This window comes from Orycteropus afer, unplaced genomic scaffold, assembly GCF_000298275.1.
Source record: "Orycteropus afer afer isolate SDZICR_OR568_19922 unplaced genomic scaffold, OryAfe1.0 scaffold00415, whole genome shotgun sequence".
Taxonomy (NCBI): domain Eukaryota; kingdom Metazoa; phylum Chordata; class Mammalia; order Tubulidentata; family Orycteropodidae; genus Orycteropus; species Orycteropus afer.
Window position 1 is genome coordinate 941,668 of NW_006922002.1, and position 21,967 is coordinate 963,634.

Below are 21,967 nucleotides of genomic sequence, written 5' to 3' on the forward strand. Positions count from 1 at the left end.
ATTGCCCAGTCTTCCTTCCGAAGAGTGGCTGGTGAATTTGAACCACCAGCCTTCTGGTTAGCAGTCAAATACCTTAGGCACCATGTTATAGGCAGTATTATTCACCACCACCATGATTCAAAGGCATCAATTCTTCTTTAATTTTCTTGGAAGACAATTGTTTCATGTTTTTTGGCTTAGAGACTGGAAAAAGCATAAGAATATCAATTTTAATCGAGAATTCTTTGAGAATTAGACAAAGATGAAGTGATTATGAAATAAGGTTTTTAATTACCACAAGCTAGTGTTATGTGTTATTATTATTAACATGCCCCATAATTGAGGACAGTGTGTTTGAAATTCTCAGAGCACTGTATTTTATCTGATAAAATCTTTCTCTGAGGTAGGAACTTATAAGCAATAATGAAGTTCCATGGTGATAGGAAATGAGTGTAAATGTTTGTTGAGGAAATCTTTGGACAATGTGGTGAAAGAGATTGTCTAAATGCAAAAATTATCATCACCTACTGGACTAGCACTTTGTTTTGCTTCCTGGCTTCATGGAAATGACAGAGTCTCTAAAATGATTTAAATAACAACCCTGGTCCAAAGACGTACTTTCTCTATTATGATTATTGGCATGGATTTGCACTTCAGTGGAGTTGTAGTTGGAATGAGACCTCTGGTAACTTTGTTCACGTATTAAATGGGTGTCTTTTAGGGGGCTAACGTTTCCAGTATAGGTTTTACTTTTTATCTTAATTGCTTGTGAGTATCCTTCCCTGTACTTACTCTGCTTCTCTTAGAAAAAGTTGTGTGAACAGATCCTTTAAGCTTTTGCACATGTACTTTTAGGCATTGAATAAAATAGCTACACATATTGGGTGGCCAAAATTAAATCCCTTGCAGAATATTGTTTGAAGTTTAGGATTGTGGTCAGCTATCATTTTCCATTAATAATGGCACAGATTACCTTGTTTTGCAAAAGTGTCTGTTAGCTGAGCTGCTAAATGTATTGAGCAACACCAGTCTATTTTACTGCCTCTCACACCAGCATGGGAATTCATTTTTCTTTCTTCTTAGTTGTGTGTGGTGGTTCCCCTGTATTCTGTGGTGGTGAGATTGTCTCTTCCACCTGCTCTGCCGGGGGTTCTGAAAACTTCTCTTGGTTCCCTTCATTTCCTCTCATCAGTTTCTTTCCTGTGGTTACTCAGTTGAGACTCTGCAAGTTAAGTTCTGAAGTTTGTGGTGCGAATATGCATTTTGTTTCTTTGTTGTTACCACAAAAAGTAAAATGTTTTATTTTTGATTCTGTAAAAGAATAATTGGCTACTGTTCACTGTTGAATGTATTGGTTGGAAAAATAATTTTTAAAAATTTCTACATTACCAAAAATGGCTAGAAGGGACCAGAAACCATCCATTTTGTGAGTATAATGGGCTTTTCGTATAGAAATTTCTGAGATGAAACCACTGTTCACTTGGTCTACGCAGGAATGCAAATGATGTGTCTATCTGCGGAAGGCTGGTAAGGACTATCTGGTTGTTCTACTGCATGGCGTTCATTTACTACCTTTAAGAACGGATTGGAGTCCAGGTCTGTGACTCAGCCTTTTAGGCTTAGAGTCTTTGATGTATCATATTGGTTAACATGGGCCCATGCTTCAGAGATGGTCTTGGGTTCAGCAAACTTCGATAATGCCAGTTAAAACCTAGATGACTAGTTATTGCATCCTATGAAAAATCTTTATCACCTGGATCAGAACACTTATGCTACTTTGTTCAGTATATTTTCTTCTGTTGTCGAGTTACCTGAGAAGCAAAATCATGACCACAAAGTTCTGTAGTCATCTATGATGAAAAATATAACTATAGGAGGAACCAGGACATTGGTGGTTGCATAACTAGGCTGTTCTATCATTGTTGATAAACCTGCATGGGAAGCAAGACAAAATTGTATTCAGCTCCACAAATACACTTTGTGTATTTGCGTATTCCAGATATTTCATATAAGTAGGATTATATAATATTTGTCCTTTTGTGTCTAACTTATTTGTGAAATAGCATTATGTTTTTAAAGTTGATCCATGTTACAGCATGTATCAGAATTTCATTTCTCTTTATGGCTGAATATTTCATTGTATGTATATACCACATTTTTTTCTTTCTAAAATCTGTTCATCTATTGATGGACATGTAAACTGTTTTCACTTTTTGGCTGTTGTGAATTTTGCTTCAGTGAACCCCAAACCAACTGCCATTGGGTTGATTGTGACTCATAGTGATTCTCATTAGGTTTCCAAAGGTATAAATCTTTACAGAATTAGATTGTCTCATCTTCCTGCCATGGAGGAGCTGGTGGATTTGAACTGCTGACCTGCTGGTTGGCAGCCAAATGCATTACCCCCTACGCCACCAGAGGCCCTTGCAATGAACACTAGTGTACAAATATGTGTTTGAGTCTCTGTTTTCAAGTCTTTTGGTTATATTCCCAAAAGCAGCAAGTGGAATTGCTGCTGGGTCATGTGATAGTTCTATGTTGTGAGGAATGGCCAAACTGCTTTCCACAGAGGTGGCATCATTTTACATTCCCTCTGGCAATGTGCATATGTTCTGGTTTTTCCACATCCTCACCAGCACTTGCTATTTTCTATTTTTCTGATAATCGCCATCCTAGTGTTGTGACATAATATCTGTGCTTTGTTTTCAGTGGCTCTAATTTAGAAGGCAACAGTGAAGACATATTATTCAAATTTGCCTTCATTCTGTTTACTTTTCTATATGCTTGAGGTTCTAATTATGAATACCAAAAACCCACTGCTATCAAGTTGATTCTGACTCGTAGCAACCCCATTAGGTTTCCAAGGCTGTATATCTTTACAGAAGTAGATTGCCTCAACTTCCTCCCATGGAGCAGCTGGTGGGTTTGAACCACCTATCTTCAAGTTAGCAGCCAAAGGCCTTACATACTACATCACCAAAAAAACAAACACACATACACACACACAAACTCAAACCCACTGCCATCGAGTCAATTCTGACTCTTAGCGACCCTCACTGGGTTTCCAAGGTGGTAAATCTTTTCTGTAAAGATTTACAGAAGTAGATTGTCCAGTCTTCCTTCCATGGAGTGGCTGGTGGGTTGAACTGCCAACCTTCTGGTATCAGTCAAATGCCTTAGACACTGTGCCACTGTAGGCTCTGTGTTTTCTCTTATGCTGTTTGCTAATCTGGAATGTCCCTCTTACCCCCTCAGCTCAGTCTTTCCTTGAAATCTTTCCTGTACCTTAAGGCCCAGTTTAGATAATCTCTTTATGTGAGATCCTTCCTGAGGTTCTCTCTCCAGTTGTATGTGAACCTCTAATTTATAGTCTTCTTTCCTGTTACAGTAAACTGAGCACCTAATTCCTAGCAATCACTTTTTTTGACTCTCCTGAAGAAAAGTATAATCTTCAGTAATGAGCATTTTATCGATTTGTTTGATGATTTTCTATCAAGAACACAAAGGGAATTTGAGTACATTGTTAATAAGAGTCAGGGATGATAATTAATTCCAAAGCTAATGGAATAGAGAGAATAATCTATTTGCTGACTTTTCATTTACTTTCCATGGTGGGGCCCTGATGCAGTGATCAAATAAGCTGTAAGCAGGCCAAAATGTGGAATGCTGGGAGAAGAAACTGTGGCAATCCTCTGCTCTTAAATATAAACTGGAGGGAAAGGCACTAATTGTAGCTACATTGAAATTACCACTCAGCGAAGGCGTTAGAAGATTAGTAATATCAATAGGGAGAAAGGTGGATTTCTTCTCTTTTTTTTTTGTTTTAAAGGTGGCAAAATATGCTTCAATTTTTTTGCGTTTGGAGATGTTGACCAGTGTTTTGGTTCTCTAATGCCACTTGAACAGAAAATACCACAGGTGGATGGCTTTAACAAACAGGGATTTATTCTCTTATAGTTTAGGAAGCTTCTTGTTGTTGTTATGTGCCATGGAGTCGGACCTGACTCATAGTGACCCATCCTTGGGTTTCCGAGGCAGTATCACTATGGAAGTAGATTGCCCAACCTTCCTTCCAAGGAGTGGCTGGTGGGTTTGAACTGCCAGCCTTCCGGTTAGCAGTCAGGTGCCTTAGGCACTATGCCACCAGAGCTCCTGTTTAGGAGACTAAAAGTCTGAATTCAAAGTGCCAGCTCTAGGGGCTGGGTGACGGCCCCTTAATCTTGGGCTTTAGCTCTGCCTCCAGCTTCTGGCCCACTGGAACTGGATGCTTCTCTTAACTCAGGCAGCTACTGGCTGCTGAGGCTAACAAACCCAAGGCCAACAAGTAAAATGGCACAGTCCCAATATTTTTATCAAGCAACATGGCAGGCCACTAGTCCAAGTCCAGAAAGAGTCTCAAGATTGGCAGACAACATAGCAGGCCACTGACATGAAGACTTGGTCAAATGTAGGATCCAGCTGGGTCAAAAGCTCAGAGACCTTTCTCCAAGTGTCTTCTTATATACTGGAAGCAGACCACATCCCTAAGGCAACTACTTAGCTGCTCACAGTAGATTCTGCCATGGAGTTGATTAACAGTCTCATCATGGGAAGTAACTACATCCAGCTGCCCAGCCACTCAAAATCAAGCTTACCAAGTTGACACGTAACCTCAACTACCACATCCAGATAAGCTTTCATATTTTGTTTTTAGAAATATTTTAATTTTGAGTGTTCAACTATTCTCTTTTCTTTTCTCTTAAAAGAAAGTGGAAGCCCAGAATCTCGTGTTAATGCTGTCCATTTCTTGGTGCACAAATTACCAGAGAAAAATAAAGAAATGTTGGATATTTTGGTGAAACACTTAACAAAGTAAGTCTCTTTTTGCTTCATTTTGCTCTAGGTGATATGCAGTGTTCTTGAATTTGTAACGGTTGATCCTTGGACTGTATATACAATACCAGGGACTAAGCTGGAAAGGCAGGCTGGACATTTGACTCACTGTGTGTATTTTGGACAGAGTGTTGATTTATGATACTTTTATGAAGTTGTATAATTATTTGCTTAACATCATTGCCAGAAACTGAGGTTTTTATTTGAAGTGAAGGAAGAGAATATTATACATTTCCCCAGATATAGATTCTGGAAATGTGATTATAAGTCTGTTAGCAAATTTAGTTTGGTTTTACACCTACCTAACTCTGAGTTTGAACATGTTCTTTAAGTTGGCTTAATCCTGGAATAGGTAGTTCTTTTGTAGGATCCCTTCTGTCTTCCCTCCCCCTTTAAAAAGTAAAGATAATCTAATAATCCTATGGAGTAATTAGTCCTTTCTTCAAATATAAATGACTCATAACTCATTATAATTATAGAGTTTTGGAAGTAAGAGGAATCTTGTTATGTTATTGTTATGTGCTGTTGAGTCAGACCCGACTGATAGTGACCCCTCTTTGGGTTTCTGAGGCAGTATCACTACCAAAGTAGATTGCCCAACCTTCCTGAGGAACCTTGTATTTTAGAAACTTTATTTTACTTAAATAGAAAATGAAGGCCAGGTGATATTATGACTTGGCCATAATCATGCTATATTCATTTGTTAAATAAGTATATGTTTATTGAATGCTTTTTAATGGTGCTAGTAGATACATAGTTGAGCAAGGTGACATTCTAAGGGGAAATAAGGTAATAAAATATAAAATAATTTTAGATAAGTATAAGTGAAAATAGAAAACAAAGTAGAATAAGGAGATAGAGAATACATGTTGGGTATGGGACTAAAGTGGATTATTGTGGAAAATCTCTTTGAGGTGAGGCCTTTGAGTTGAGACCTCAATTAAGTGAGCAAGCTGCTGAGAACAGTCTCTCAGGTTGTTCACTGCACAGCAGTACTGAGATGAATTGGTGAGTGTGGGTGCTGTGGCCAAGTTCTGCGTACTTGTGAAGCTAATTCCTAGGCAAAGATATCATACAGTCCTTGGAAGCAAACAGTCCTTGGAAGCAAGGATATGATGATCTAGGGGAGGCAAGGAATGTACTGAGTTGAGGGTGAACAGAAAATGAAGGCCTTTAGAGGGAGCAAGCTTAGCATGTTCATTGAATTATTAAGGAAGCCACTGTGGTTAGGGTAGGGCATCAAAGGGAGAAAGGTAGAAATGTAGTCAGTGCCCTATCATGTAGAGACTTGTTGTCAAGTCTAGTCATTTTAGAACCACACTGAGGACAATTAAAATCTCTTGACTCCTCCATTTTAAGAAAATATAATGTTGCAGAATGCTATACATTCCCACAATTATCACCTGTCTTTTAACTGAGACTGTTTTTTTCCTCATCAAAATCAGTGTTTCAAGTCACTCCAAGCAGAACTTAATGACTGTGGCAAATTTAGGAGTGGTGTTTGGACCAACTTTGATGAGGCCACAGGAAGAAACTGTTGCTGCCATCATGGATTTGAAGTTTCAGAACATTGTTGTGGAAATCTTAATTGAAAACCATGAAAAGGTAAATTTTTCTTTTTCTTTTTTTTCCCCCTTTTTAAGAAAATTCCTATTTTCAGCATGGGATATGCAACAATTCTCTCAGATTTCCTTTCCCTCTCCTTTTTTTAAAAAAAGATTTTACTGTCATGATAATGAGCTTGGTTCTGGTGAGGTCTCATTTGGCTTCTGTGTTCTGATGTAGGTTCTCTAAATTAGAAGCTTACTTGGTATTCTGTTAATTCACTGGTCCAATGAAGAAGCATTTAATCAAGAAGCAAATGAATAATTTGAAGTATTTATAATTTTTGCTGCCTTCATTCTTATCTTGGATTCTTCACACAAATTCTATTCTGTGATACAGGGGAAATATGTATCAGTTGGTATTAAACAATTCTGGACTCTGGATCAGTTTAGGGCTTTGCAGCTTCAAAAAAAGGAAAATAAAGTTGAGAGGAAATGGGCATCAGGGAAGACGAAGACTGGGAGCAGCATTCCTCCAAGAGATGCTGTTAAACATTAGTCTTTGTTTGCTAGGTTTTTTAGAGGTAGCCCTGCTTTGTGGTGTGTCTTTCTGGCTGGGCTCCCCTGACATGGTGAGCAGGTAAAGAAGGGGCAGTATGGAAGGATAAACTACTCAAATAAGCTCAGGCAGTGCAACTAGGCACACTTTTCTAGAGTGGACACACTTTCCTAGGGCTTGATGTATGGTTGAACTTGATTTGAATTAGGAGATTCTGTATCAGGGTGAACAGAAACTACCTTAGTGTACCCTTCCTGCACTCTACCTAGTCACCACTGTAAGCTCCAGAAAGAAGTACTGTTTGTCACTGTCACCTTGTGATATCCCAAACTCGTGTTATTTATTTATTTATTTATTTTCTTCTTTCATTGGGGAATCATTCTCTTTCTGTGCTCTGTGGTTACAAAAATGAGCCTCTCCAGGTGTCCCCCACCCCTACCACAAGGTTTATCCTGCACACACCCTCCAATTGCCAACAGGTATTTCTGCATTGAAGGGTGCTGTTATTGCTGTTGTGTCATCAATTCACTTTCAACTCACAGCAACTCCATGTGACAGAGCAGAACTGCATCATAGAGTTTCCTAGACTCTATGATCTTCATGGGAGCAGACTTATTGGTCTTTTCTCCTGTGGAGCCACTGGTGGGTTCAAACCATTGACCTTTCAGTTAGCAGCTGTGCCTCTAGAGCTTCTACATTAAAAAAAAAAAAAAAAAAAAAAAACCCACTGCCATAGAGTTAGTTTCAATTCATAGCAACTTCCATTGTGTTTCCAAGACTGTAAATCTTTACAGAAATAGATTGCCTCATCTTCGTCCCATGGAGAAGCTGGTGGATTTGAACAACTGACCTTCTGGTTAGCAGCCAAATGTCTTACTTACTGTGCCATGAGAGGTCCTTTACATATAAGGCGAGTGAGGGCTAAATTGTGATTAAAGCATGTCTCATAAAGGTATGAATAACTGCCTCTGACACAGTCCCAGGAATCTAGTCCTATTAACTTAAAAAAAAATAAATAAAACAAACCCACTGCCATCCAGTCAATTCTGACTCATAGTTACCCTGTAGGACATAGTAGAACTACCCTATAGGGTTACCATGGCTGTAAGTGTTTATGGAAGCAGACCGCCTTATCTTTTTTTTCTGCAAAGTGGCTGGTGGGGTTGAACCACTGACCTTTTAATTAGCAGCTGAATGCTTCTACCACTGTGCCACCAGAGCTCCTATTAACCTAAATAACTGGGAAATATTTTTCAAGGAGGCTGGGTTTTCTAGGCTCCTTAAATTGTATTGACATTTTATTTCTGGTTTGAAGGAAATGGGAAGGTAAAGGAGAGTGGATATTCTTAAAACACCTCTTCTTTCTTATAATGCAAATGTGGGTCTTACTGTGAGATCTGATCCATATTAGTGTACTCCTAGATTAGTAGTTCTTGTTGCTGGCTGCTTATAACTCTCAAGAATGTAAACATTAGAAAATAGAATATACATGGCTAGGTGGTAGTTGCTGTTAGTTTTATCATCGAGTTGGTTTCCACTCATAGCAACCCTGTATACAGCCTAACAAAACATTTCCTTGTCCTGCCCCATCCTCACAATTATTGCCATGCTTGAGCCCATTGTTGCAGCCACTGTGTCAGTCCATCTCGTTGAAGGTCTTCCCCTTTTTCACTGACCCTCTGCCTTACCCAGCATGATATCCTTCTCCAGCAACTGGTCCCTTCTGATAATATGACCAAAGTATAAGAGATGAGATCTGGCCACTCTAAGAAACATTTGGCTGCACTTCTTCCAAGATAGATTTGTTCATTCTTCTGGAAGTCCATTGTATTTTCAATATTCTTTGCCAACACCACAGTTCAAATGCATCAGTTCTTCTTCAGTAAACACTTAAAACATTTACATAGGTGCTTATGATTTGCAAAATTCCAGGTCTAGGGCAGAGATCAGCAAACTTCTCCTGTAAAGGTCTGTTGTTGTTATGTGCCATCGAGTCAGCCCTGACTCACAGAGACCCCTCCTTGGGTTTCCAAGGCGGTATCACTATGGAAGTGGATTGCCCAACCTTCTTTCTGAGGAGTGGCTGGTGGATTTGAAACACCAGCCTTCTGGTTAGTAGTCAAGTGTCTTAGGCACTATGCTACCAGAGCTCCTAGTAAAGGTCTAGGTAGTAAATATTTTTCACTTTGTAGACCATAAGGTCTCTATAGCAGCAACTCAGTTCTGTCATTGTAGTATGAAAACCACCATAACTAGTTGTTGTTAATTTGATTCAACTCAGTGGTTACCCCATTTGTTACAGAGTGGAACTGTACTCTCCATAGGGTTTTCAAGGCTGTGAGCTTTTAGATAGATCTCCAGGCCTTATATACAGGACACCTCTGGTGGACTTGAACCTCCAACCTTTCTGTTAGTAGCCTAGTGTGTAACCATTTATACCACCCATGGATTCCTAAAACAGCCATAGAAATTACATAAATGAACAAGTGTGGCTGTGTGGTTGCCATGAGTTGGAGTTGACTTGACAACTAGTGTTGGCAGTGGTACTCCAATAAAACCTCCTTATCCTCATTCACTCCTATCCAAGATGAATGGCCACCAATATGTTGCCCGTTTTTTTTGAGATATTAGCGTGCATTCTAAGTCTGTTCTTTGGAAGGTAATTTAGCACAGTAGTCCCAAAATCAGGCTCCATAATCAGACTGCCTAAATAAAACCCTAGCTCCACAACCAATTACATAGCTGTAATCTACCTTATAGCTCTATTATAAAGTTACTTAGGTAATACGGGTAATGTGTATAGCGTAGAGCTTGGCACATGGTAAGAGCTTAGTAGATATTAACTGCTGCAAGTATCTTCAGGGTACAGTCTAAAGTACCTCAACCTTTCTGGGTTGGGTTGATGCTTGAGCTCAGGGCATTGCCTCTGAGAGCTGTAGGGTAGCAAGAGACACCAGGCTGCATAAGAGATCATTGACTGAGATCAAATACTGAGTGTTCATGGTTTGCACTCCTGTAGTTTGGTAGCTGACTTACAGTATGTGACTGTCTGCACAACATTTGAGGAACTATAGCTAAAGTAGGAGCTCTGGTAGCATAGTGCCTAAGGCTCTTGACTGCTAACCAGAAGGCTGGTGGTTCAAATCCACCAGCCACTCCTCAGAAGGAGGGTTGGGCAATCTACTTCCGTAGTGATACTGCCTCAGCAGCCCAAGGAGGGGTTGTTATGAGTCGGGTCCAACTCAACAGCACATAACAACAACAATGACATAGCTAAAGTAGGTGACTGAAAGATTCTTGGGACTGTTTCAGAGGCAGTCTTTTTGAAAATATTCTAAAGGAACTATTTAATTTTGGGAAAGTGATTGACTTTTGAAATATATAAAATACTGCTAATTTTATAAGATACTTTCTTCTCCTTTCTAGAAAGTGTTTGAGAGAATGTCAATTAGGAACGTGGGAGAAATCTTCATTAGTATATGAGATATTTTAATTGATAATAGCTAAAACAAAAACTGAGTATTACTTTTGCTGACATTAAGTCTGATTCAATGGCTTCTTAATGTTTGGACTCAGAATTTTAAGGAGCTGGTTCTCATTCAGTTTAGATGGCTTTTGTTTATAAGTGAGGATTAGATCATTTGTGGAGGACACATGAAGAAAGGGTGTTTCTGTAGTGTTTTTTTACTCAAAGGAACTACCTTTGTTTGCCTATTCTATCCCATCCCCCTCATTCTCAATTAAAGCTTCTATTACAGAAACCCAAGGAGGGGTCGTTATGAGTCAGGGTTGACTCCACAGGACATAACAACAACAACAACAACAGCAACAAATTATGAAAATGAAGCAGTTAACTCTGTGTTGTTGTTAGGTGCCCATGGAGTCATCTCCAACTGATAGCGACCCTATGCACAGCAGAAGGAAACGCTGCCTGGTCTTGTGCCAGCCCTTTACTAGTAAGGAAGAAAATAAATATATTTTAAAGAAACCCATTTATTCTTTAAGAATGGTCTTAATCTTTTCTGGGATCACATCTCTGAAAAGCTGAAAAAGCTATTGGCTCTTTCCTCAGAAATGCATTCATCTTTCCCACTCCCCAACAATTGAGCTGCTAATCTCAGGGTTTCACATGCCTCCATGAATCTGTTTGTGGATGCTGGATTAAGAATCTCAAAAATGTGAACTGTCTTGCTATTTGTTTCTCTGTAATCAACGTAATACATGATTTTTCAAAATATATTAGACTGCTCTGAAAAGGGTCTGATTTTTTTTTTTTTTTTCTTATCTGTCAACTGTAGATCAGGACCTTGGGGTAATGACTTTTTTCACATTTGCCTGTAAGATAGGGAATTTGAAAACTGTTAAAAAGTGCTTGGTCACTCATTTGTTTATTAGAAGAATTTTTAAAATTGAGATCTCATTATGTGCCAAGCACGTGTTAGGTGCTGCGAGGAGCTGAACATTACTGCCCTTTTTGGAAAGCAGGCCACAGTCTGGGAGTAGAAGTCGTGTTTTGGGATCTGTCTTCAACAGCACTCATCTCTGGCTGCTCACTGTGTAATTGACTGACTTATTTATTTTTAGTTGTTGAATCTTTCTCCCTGCTAGATCTTAAAGCTCCTTGAAGGCGGGAATCTTTTTGTTCACTTACAATAATACGTGGTACATATTGCTGTCACCTGCAGCTCATGGCAATCCCATGTATGATAGAATGAAATATTGCCCAGTCCTGCGCCATCTTCACGATGGTTGGTACGCTGTAGTCCATTTTCGCAGTCAGCTGTGTATTTTGAGTGCCTTCCAACCTAAGGGACTGATGTCCCAGCACTATATTGGGTAATATTCTGTTGTGATCCGTAGGGTTTTTCTGTGGCTGAAGTTTTGAAAGCAGATGATCAGGTCTTTCTTCCTATTCTGTAGACTGGAAGCTTTGCTGAAGCCTTACCACCATGGGTGACCTTGCTGGTATTTGATATATGTGTGGCATAACTTCTAATATCACAGAAACATATAAGCCACCAGGGTATGACACATTGATAAGAAGGTGGGGGTGGTGGTGCTTATTAGCTGCTCAGTTAATACTTATAGAATGAATTAATGAATTCAAGAAATTTTCAGGGGTTTGAGGAGTGAGAAAGAGAGACAGTCAAATAGATGAAGTCCCTCTGAGCAAAGCATTATACAATGATTTCTAGGGTCCAGTTATATTTGTATTAGTTAGAGTAGTTCTTAAGGAGCCTTGGTGGCACAAATGGTTAAGTGCTTATCTGCTAACTTAAAGGGTGGAGGTTTGAACCCAGCCAGTGGCTCTGTGGGAGAAAGACCTGTGATCTGCCTCCATAAAATATTGCAGCTAGGGAAACTCTGTGACACAATTCTACTCTGTCATGTGGGGTCTCTCTAAGTCGGAATCAACTGAATGGCACCTAACAACAACGAGCGATTCTAGCTTGTGGGATTACTGGTTCACATTGAAAAGTTGAACTTGAAACCTGGTCGGGATTTTCTTTACTTATATGGTAAAAAGGAGCTCTGGTGGCATAGTGGATAAGGCGTTTGGCTGCTAACCAGAATGTCAGCAATTCAAACCTACCAGCTGCTCCATGGAAGGAAGATGGGGTGGTCTACTTCCATAAAGATTTATAGCCTTGAAAACCCAGTAGGGGTTGCTATGTATGGGAATCGAATTGATGGCAGTGAGTTTTTTTTTGTTGTTGTTTTAGAATGGTAAAAGCAGGGTGTTTACTGATGTAAGAAGGTTATTATTATTATTTTTATATTTTGGGTATCCAGTGGTGGACTTTTGCCTCCTTTTATGGTCCCATCAACTTGTCATTAAACCCCGTTTGTGTGTACTAAGGCATCCAGACAGCTTCGTAGAAAGATAGCTACTATTCCTTTTTGGAAAGAGAAATCATTAAGACTACAAGCTTTGAAATAATGTAGCTCAACTATCATTCAATTAAATCCTATTGAGGGAATGTTTATACAGGTTATTTGTGACAAATATTGGCTCTAGCTTTTGTGCTTGCATAAAAGTTTGGGCAATCTACTTCCATAGTGATACTGCCTCAGAAACCCAAGGAGGTGTCGCTATGAGTTGGATCCGACTCGATGGTAGTGAGTTTGGTTTTGTTTTTTGGAAAAGGATCTCAGTTTAATGTTGCACCTTCTTATTTTCTTTCCCTGTTTGAAGCCAGTAAGATAAGTGCATGGTCTTCTTCTGGGAAGTAGATGCTGCCACTTGCACCTTGTTAACATGTTGAAATCTTACAGGATTTCCAAGTGGCACTAGTGAGCCAGCTATAAGAGCAGATTGAAGTGGGCCTGTGCTCAGAGATGGTGCTTTATAGAGTTAAGTTGCCTTTCAATTTTTCTTCTCTTCCTTTTTGTGGCAAGATACTGCTATGAACTCAAAACCGATACTAATTAAAGGAGGTAGGTTTCCTGTCAACAGGGGAGGAGGTATAGGACATTGGGTTTCAGATTCTTTACTATATACATGACTCTAGTTTGGGAAGCATGCATTGTATCACAGTTCTAAGGACTTAATTCCTATTACCCCTTCTTTTCCTTTGCTTTTCTTCTTTATATACTATCGTTTCCTACTCCCGGCTCTTTATTCCTGCTCAGCTGGACTTCGCTTCAGAGTCCCAGCTCTGCTATGAGGAAGGATATTTCTGCTGACAAGCATGGTTGTGCAGAAAAACTTCATATGGACATGTGTACCCACATTAGCCACAAGTTTCCCTGACAACTGACCCACATAAACCACCCAAAGATTTGACTTGAAACTGGTGAGGGAGGGATATATAATCCCTCTTTGTAAAGGTTTCAGAGTGAAAATAAAAAGAGAGAGGGTATAAGGATAGGAAAGGGTAAAAGAACAGTCTATACAAGAGGAAAAAACAACAATGGATAGGGAGAGAGGGAGAAAAAAAAAAAAAAAAAACCCACTGCCATCTAGTCAATTCTGACTCACAGTAATTCTTTAGGGCAAAGTAAAACTGCCCCATAGGGTTTCCAAGGCTGTAAATCTTCACAGAAGCAGAATGCTGCATCATTCTCCTGTGGAGAAGCTGGTGGATTTGAATCATTGACCCTTTTGGTTAGCAGCCAAATGCTGTAACCACTACACCACTAGAGCACCCAAGGGGACAGAAAGGAGGAGAAGGATGTAGGGGAAGAGGCCTAGTTAGGATTTATGAAGGATAATAGTGAGAACAAAAGATGACAGACATTTTCTTTTCCTCATTTACTTATTTTTCTTCCCCAGGAATGTAAGGCATGTGGACCCTAAGTAGGAAAGTCACTAAAGCAGAAGAGGACTATAAACATAATTAAAGCAACAGCTCTAAATTAATTTTAAAGTTAGAAAAAGACCTCTGGTTAATCTGCCTTAGAAATCACATTTTATCCTTGGCTCTTTGCTGTTTTATAAAATCCATATGTATTTTATTGGAAACTTAATCCATATATTTTGGCTTCATTTACACATTATATATTAAGATGTTGTTTTAAAAGAAGTGTTCATGGGCCAAAAATACTATTAAAGTCTTTCTTCCCTTATAAACCATAAAATTGCTTTGCTCAGGTAGAAAAGGCTATTTTGAGATTCCCAAAGATTTTCAAATTGGGATTGTACCTTAGAATTTGTGAGTTGGGCATACGTTTTGTTCTTAACATAGTATACTTGTTATGCATTAGCACAGTGTATTTTAATGAATGCTTCTTCTGAGTCAGACACTGTGAGATTTGGGGGAAGTAAAAATGGTGAGTCCGGCAGGGGAAAGAAGAAATGTCCAGAAGTAACTACAAGATAGGCTGAGAGTAAATACTCTTGGAGAGATGCAGAGAAAGCTGCTAAGAGATTTGAGAGGCAAGTTTATGGTCCAACTGTGGGGAAGCTGGAAAGGTTTCCTGAGTAGGTGGTTTGAATAGGTTTTGAGAACAGAGTTTGAACAGGTGGAGATGTTTTAAGAGGACATTTTCAGAGATAGGAGATCATGTAATTCGAGAAACACAGTAGTTCTGGGAATGCAGCTCACGTTGGAACATGGGCAAGCCACACGAGATGGGATTGGAAAGGGATTAGGGCCAGGTGTGAGCAGGTTTAGAATGCCACATTAGGACTCTTGGATTCAATTTTATAGGTACCAGGAGCTCTTCTGGTTTTCAAGTAAACTGCTTCAGGTAGCATAATCTGACAGCAATGGTTCAAATAGAAGGGAGAGGGGAAAGAAGACCAGGTGAGAAGTCATGTGGCATGGATTAAGGGCCCAGCAGTGAGAAGGAATGGCGAGCATCATTTTATGAGATTAACAGACAAATTCCAAGAACTGGATTTGTGGTGCAACTCAGAGGAAGGTGTTGTCCATGCTGGGGATTTAATCCTGGGGGAATATGGCTGTCATTAAGAAAAGGAAGTGGGGGGAAATGGTTTTGGGGCAGGAATAAGATGAGTTCAGTTTATAATTTACTGCATTTTATTTGTTGTCTGGATGTCCAGTAAGAAATGCCTAGCAGACAATGGAGATGTAGGGCTCCAGCTTGTGAGAGAATTTAGGGGTAAGAGTGTAATAAAAGCTATAGTCAAGGATATGAAATTGGCACAAGAAACTGTTTAATGGATGCTCTTTGTATTATATGCTTTTAGTGTACTATATACGGTAGTTATCTCATATAATCCCAAATGTACATGTGTACACTTGATATATATATATATATATATATATTTATTATTTATTTTTATATATTACATATGTTGTTGTTGTTGTTATGTGCCGTTGAGTCGGCCCCGACTCATAGGGACCCCTCCTTGGGTTTCTGAGGCAGTATCACTACGGAAGTAGGATTGCCCAACCTTCCTTCCGAGGAGTGGCTGGTGGGTTTGAACCACCAGCCTTCTGGTTAGCAGGCAAGTGTCTTAGCCATTATGCTACCAGAGCTCCTATATTACATATAGTTATATATATATTAAAAATACATACAAAATCCCCATTGCATATATATGTAATATTATCCACATGCCTCTGTGTGTTGATGTGTGTATAAAATGCCTTATGTATTTATTATCCGCTTCTATGTATGAGAAGATTGAAAGGAAAGAGATTAACTTGTTTATGAACACACAGCTAGTAAGTGGCAATGCTTAGGTTTGAACTAAGGATTGTCTAATTCCAAAGCCTTTGATTCTCATCATTAAGAGAAAGCAAGAACAGAATTGTTGGGGAATCCCAAGATTGTATGAGTTAGTGATGAAAGAGGAGACAGAAGAAACTCAGACAAGTTCATTGTCAGGGTTGTTGGGAGGTATTGTCAGTGATGCCTGATATTGCCATGAGACGGGAGAGAATGAGGACTGGGAAATGGGCCTGTGCTCTCTTCAAGAATAAAATTTCTGTTGAGAGTAAAAGTTGAAATCAACTTGTGTTTAGACGAGTGGGTGTTTAGGAATGGATGACAGCATAAGTGTAGACTTACTTTGTATTTTTCTTCTATGACAGAAGCATATAGTAAGAGAAAACATCAGAACAGATGTGGGAGGGAAGGAAAGAATATAATAGGACTGTTAGTGCTTGAGACCTGTACAGCTAACTGTTGTTATTGTTGTTAGCTACTGTACAGTCAACTCTGACTCATGATGACCTATGTACATCAGAAAGAAGCAATTCCTGGTCCTGTATCAGCCTCAGAATCGCAGTGTGTTCAGGTTCATTGTTGCCACTGTTGTGCCAATCTATCTCACCAAGTGTCTCCCAACCCCTTGCTCGTCCTATCCTTTACCAGATGTGATATCCTTCTCTAGTCATTGATTCTTTCTGATGACATGTCCAAAGCAAGCAAGTCAGATGGTATTCCATTGTGACCTATAGGTTTTCATTAGATAATTTTTGGAAGTAGATCACCAGGCCTTTCTTTGTAGTCTGTCTTAGTCTGATGTTCCACTGAAACCTGGGTGACGCTGCTGGTATTTGCAATACCAGTAGCACAGCTTCCAGCATCTTGGCAGCCTGTAAACCTGTACAGTATGACACACTGACAGACAGGTGGTAGTACAACTAACTGATCACTCTCAAATTCTAATTACTGGCCTATTCATATCTGAAGTAGAGGACCTCTTTTAAGGAACTTAAACAACTATGTAAAGAACCCTCTTAGGAGTTATAGGGTCTATGTAGATTGAATTCAATCTTCTATTTTATACATTGTAATATTATAAGAAATTTGTTTTTAATGTGACTTCCTCCACACCTCCAACCCTTCAAGAGCCTTTGATGAGTCTGCATAGCATTTGAGAATCATCAAAGAAAACATTAATATCAGGAAGTTTTTATTAAATCAATTATTTTACATTAATATTTTTTAAAATTGATCATTCATATAAAGTCAGATACGTAATGTAACTTTCAACCAAATCTTTCTTCTGATAATCATTTTTGGATAAATAAAGATTCATTATATTACCTCTAAGATTATTTTTTACCTTGGGAAGAATTTCAGATGCTTGGGGTTGACGTTCACTTTGTGTGATGTTTCAGGACCCTCTTTCCCATCTGCACTGATGATTCAGTGTTTCTGTGGTGGTCAGTAGGTCATGAAATTTTTTTCTAGTATTAGCTGGACCACAGGATGTCTGTCAAGAGGCAATCACAATGGATTTACATAAAACTTTTCCTTGATAAGAATTCTTACAACGTTGTCAAAATGGACATTTTTGCCTTTATGGGGACTCTAGCAGTCTGTGTCACATTTTTCCTGGCCTGAAAATGTAAGCCGTTTGTGAAGCTCATGCCTTTTGGGAAAGGCTCATGTTCCACGTTAGTGGTCAGAGGTTTCCAGAGTACATTTTGATTTCTCTCTGTTTGCCACATGTATTGCAAAGTCCCAGAATAGCTAGTGTCCTCCAGTCATAGAAGAAACTAGAAAGAGTAAAGGTGAGAAGGGCATGTATGTTTCCCATCAGGTGTCTGCCATAATCACCAGGATATTGAATTAGATATACTCGTAAACACTATAAAATTGTACATTGCATTACTCTAGTTTACCTTGGGACCAACTCTCTAACCTACATCTGGCCTGTCTGTGCCAGAAGCTTGGGGAATGTATCCCTTCTCCCAAAGTAAGTAGTGGAGTAGATTTCTCTGTTCAGTCCTACTTTGCTGTTGTCCCAACAGCAGTAAATTGTTTTTGATAGGGACAGGCCACTGCTTCATTTCTATTGCTGCAAAAACACCCCACATCCTACCCTTCTTAGTGTTGGTCTTTGTCATTTAATTTAATGTAAAGGAGATCCAGATAAGTAGTATGCAAACCATTTTCTATTTAGTGTGAGGAACCTTCCAGTCTTAGAGCATGCTTGTCATTTAATGAGAAAAAAAGTCTCTTAAGAAAAAAATAAAATAAAATCCAGCCTGAAATTCTTCTTCATTTAGCTTTGCTGGCACTGGGTTGCTAGGTTGCAACAATTTTCATGTAAGAGAAAAATAAATGTCTTAAACTAATACAACAACAACAATAAAACTCCAAAGCTTTATGTCTGCTTGAATAGTGAGTGTTCAGTGCAGAGGTCAATATCTCATAGCAAGAATGTTTGACAATTTTGAAGTTTGTATTTTTTTTTTCCCTCCCAGTTTTCAAAAATGTTGGCCTCTTTGGGATTGCTACAAAAACTTGCTTTACTGCTGTATTTTTTTTTTCCCAACAGGGCCTAGTATTTTCTAGAGTGTTTATAAATAGCCTTTAAAAGCACAGAAAACTGTTTTTCTTTTTCCTTCCTTTAGGGAGAGAAGGAAAATAGTAATGACATTGTCTCCCACATTCTGCACTTTTCATTAAGCTACACCATTGAATGTCTGTCTCTATGTGTGTTGTAAAACAGCTCTGGAAATGGTGGATAGTGTTTTTCCCTGGACCAGAGTGGCTTGATAAGAGGGAATTTGGGAGACAAGTTTTTTTTTCATTTTGCAGCATTAAATGCCCAGCACATACAAATCAAGGAGCCGTGGTGGTACAACAATTAAATGCTTTGCTGCTAACCAAAAGGTTTGCAGTTTAAACTCAGTGGCTCCAAGGAGAAAGCCCTGGTACTCTACTTCCATAACACATAAAAAAACAGCAAAAAGCAAACTCATTGTCATTCCAACTCATAGTAACCCTGTAGGACAGAATAGAGCTGTCCTACAGAGTTTCTAAGGTTTCTGCTTCTGCAGACTGCCACACTCTTTCTCCCACAGAGCATCTGGTGGATACAAACTTTTGGTTAGCAGCCAAGCACTTAACCAGTTACCACCAGCCTAGAAAATCCAATGGGGCAGTTCTACTCTGTCACATGGCGCCGCTATGAGTTGAAATTAATTCAGCGGCACCTAACAACAACATAGACAAAGTGCTTGGGCTATCTCCAGGTAATTGAAGGTCTGCGACATTGAAGTAGAGACCGATTTTATTCTTTGCTGTCCAAGAAAGCATGCTCAGTATAAGTGAGTAGAACTTACACTGGGGGTGAAGTTTTTTAAAGGATGGAAGAATTTCATACTATTTTTAATAATGAGAATGTGTTCATGGTAGACATGAGATTTTGACATTGGAAGAAGAGGAGTTGGAATAAAGTTAGCAGAGTTATGAGGTCCTATCCACTCGGGATTCTCTGCCCAGGTTTCTGGAGATGCAAAGATGGAAAGATAAGCTCTCAGAGCATAGCTCAGTGCTTGGAACTTGATATTAAATCAGTATTCATGAAATGAATAATTATGATGAGGAATATGATCCTTTTGTTCATCCCACATTTATGTTGTTTATTTTTTCAGCAACATTAAGAGTATTTGGAAGGGAAATATAAGAATCAAAGGGGTTAATGGTGTGGTAGTGATTTATAGGTTGGAGAGAAGGAACTGTCAGATAGATAGATGGCTTTCCATTGGTGGAGATGCTAATGTAGGGTGCTTGGCTTTTTCATGAATGTAGTATTCTTTTGTTTTTCCTTCTAAAATAAAGATGTTAACTTTCAGAGCTATCTCTTTTCCTCTATCCCTTTAAAAATAAAATTAGGAATAATAATAATTATAACAGCCAGCACTAGTAGAGGGACAATTGAATTATGTTCTAGGCATTAGGCTCCATTCCTTATATGACATGTTATTGAAATACCTTTTAGGCTGTAAAGGAGCGTGGGTGGCGTAGTGGTGAAGCGCTTGGCTGCTAACCAAAAGATTGGTGGTCCAAACCCACTAGCCACTTTGCAGTAGAAAGTTGTGGCTGTCTGCTTCTGTAAAGATCATAGCCTTGGAAACCCTGTGGGGCAGTTCTGCTGTGTCCTATAGGGTCACCATGAGTTGGAATCAACTCAACAGCAATGGGTTCTGTTTGGCTAGACAGTGTATTAAAATATAGCCAAGGGAGCTCTAAAGTCAACCACCTTGAGTTGGAATCTCAGTTCCACCAAGATGTGTGACTTTGGACAGCTTACTGAATCTCATTGTATGTCAGTTTCCTCATCTGTAAAATAAGAATAATTAAAGTACCTACCTGATAGGGCGGGAGCTCTGGTAGCATAGTGGCTAAAGCACTTGACTGCTAACTAGAAGGCTGACGGTTCAAACCCACCAGCCACTCCTCGGAAGAAAGGTTGGGCAATCCTACTTCCGTAGTGATACTGCCTCGGAAACCCAAGGAGGGGTCCCTATGAGTCGGGCCGATGGCACATAAAGACAACAACAACAACAACCTGATAGGGCTGTTGTCAGGATGAGATAAGCTAATCTTTGTAAGATTTTAGTATCACTGCTACTTTGTCAATGAGGATAATGAAGCTTGGTGAGGTTCAGTAAATTGCTCAAGGTCATAGGACTAAAAAGTGATTGAGCCGGGATTTGAACCCAGTCTTTTCCAAAACCCACTCCCTTAAATCCTATATTATTATCATTTTGCAAATGAGTAAACTGTGGCTTAAATTAAGACGTTTCTCGAGGTCATATAGCTGGTAAGTGTCTGGGCTGGGATTCAAACTCAGGACTGTCTGATCTGGAGGTTGTGCTGTTAAACCTAGGCTGTACTGCTACTCCTTCAGTTCTAAATATCTTTAACCAAAAGGCTTTTTTCTCTTCATGGCATTGTCCCACAGGCTGGGTTACTAAAATCTGATACTCAGTAACAACAGATATGGAAATATTTGTGGATTGAACTAAATCACTAAAAGCAGAATATTTTGATAAATCTCAAATATATTTCAGAAGTCTGAAATTACAGAAAATAGTGTAAGTGGGAAAATATACACATGAAACATCATTTCAATGATATCTAAAGAGCTGAGTTTTCTAAAATTTAAGTAAGAATATTTAGAATAAACTATACAGTCTACTTAGCAAACACAAAATGAAAAATGACAAAAGATTATACTAATACAGTCTGTAAGAACTCTGGTAAAAATAGTGGCTAAAGCACTTGATTGCTAACCAGAAGGCTGGCAGTTCAAACCCACCAGCCACTCCTCGGAAAGAGGATGGGGCAATCTACTTCCGTAGTGATACTGCTTCAGAAACCCAAGGAGTGGTCGCTATGAGTCGGGTTTGACTCAACGGCACATAGCAACAACAACAGTACAATCTGCATATTGTTGAAGCATATACTATAGTAGTAATATTTGCATTAAACTAACGTACTTCCAGAAATAGTCCTCCCCCCCCTTCTAGAAACATTTCCTGTTGTTTCATAAGCAGACAGGGGAGGGACAGTGAGGTGTTATTCTTTTATACTCATTTCATAGCCACTTCCCCTTGTTCACTTCTCTCTGGGTTCCTCCTCAGCCTATCGTGCCCCATAGTCATTTAGTACAAATATGTCTTAACCAACAGTACAGCCTCTGAGAACAGCTCACTGTGGAGATGGATCCCTCCAGCCATGTTTGTAAAATTTGGTGTTTCTCCTTGCTAGATCCGGCTCAGGAGACCTGGGTTAAACATTGACAGAAGAATAGCAAAAAATGTTGAAATGGCAAATGCTTTGTTTTATATAT

At 39.2% G+C, this 21,967-nt stretch overlaps 1 protein-coding gene across 1 annotated transcript in view; it reads left to right on the forward strand.

The window, feature by feature from the left end:
* ARHGAP10 (Rho GTPase activating protein 10) overlaps positions 1–21,967 on the forward strand; it is a 483,946-nt gene that overhangs the window by 338,760 nt on the left and 123,219 nt on the right. The window contains exons 21-22 of the mRNA XM_007953807.1: positions 4,725–4,830; positions 6,297–6,456. Coding sequence (XP_007951998.1) covers positions 4,725–4,830; positions 6,297–6,456 — 266 coding nt within the window. The remainder of the gene's footprint in view (positions 1–4,724; positions 4,831–6,296; positions 6,457–21,967) is intronic.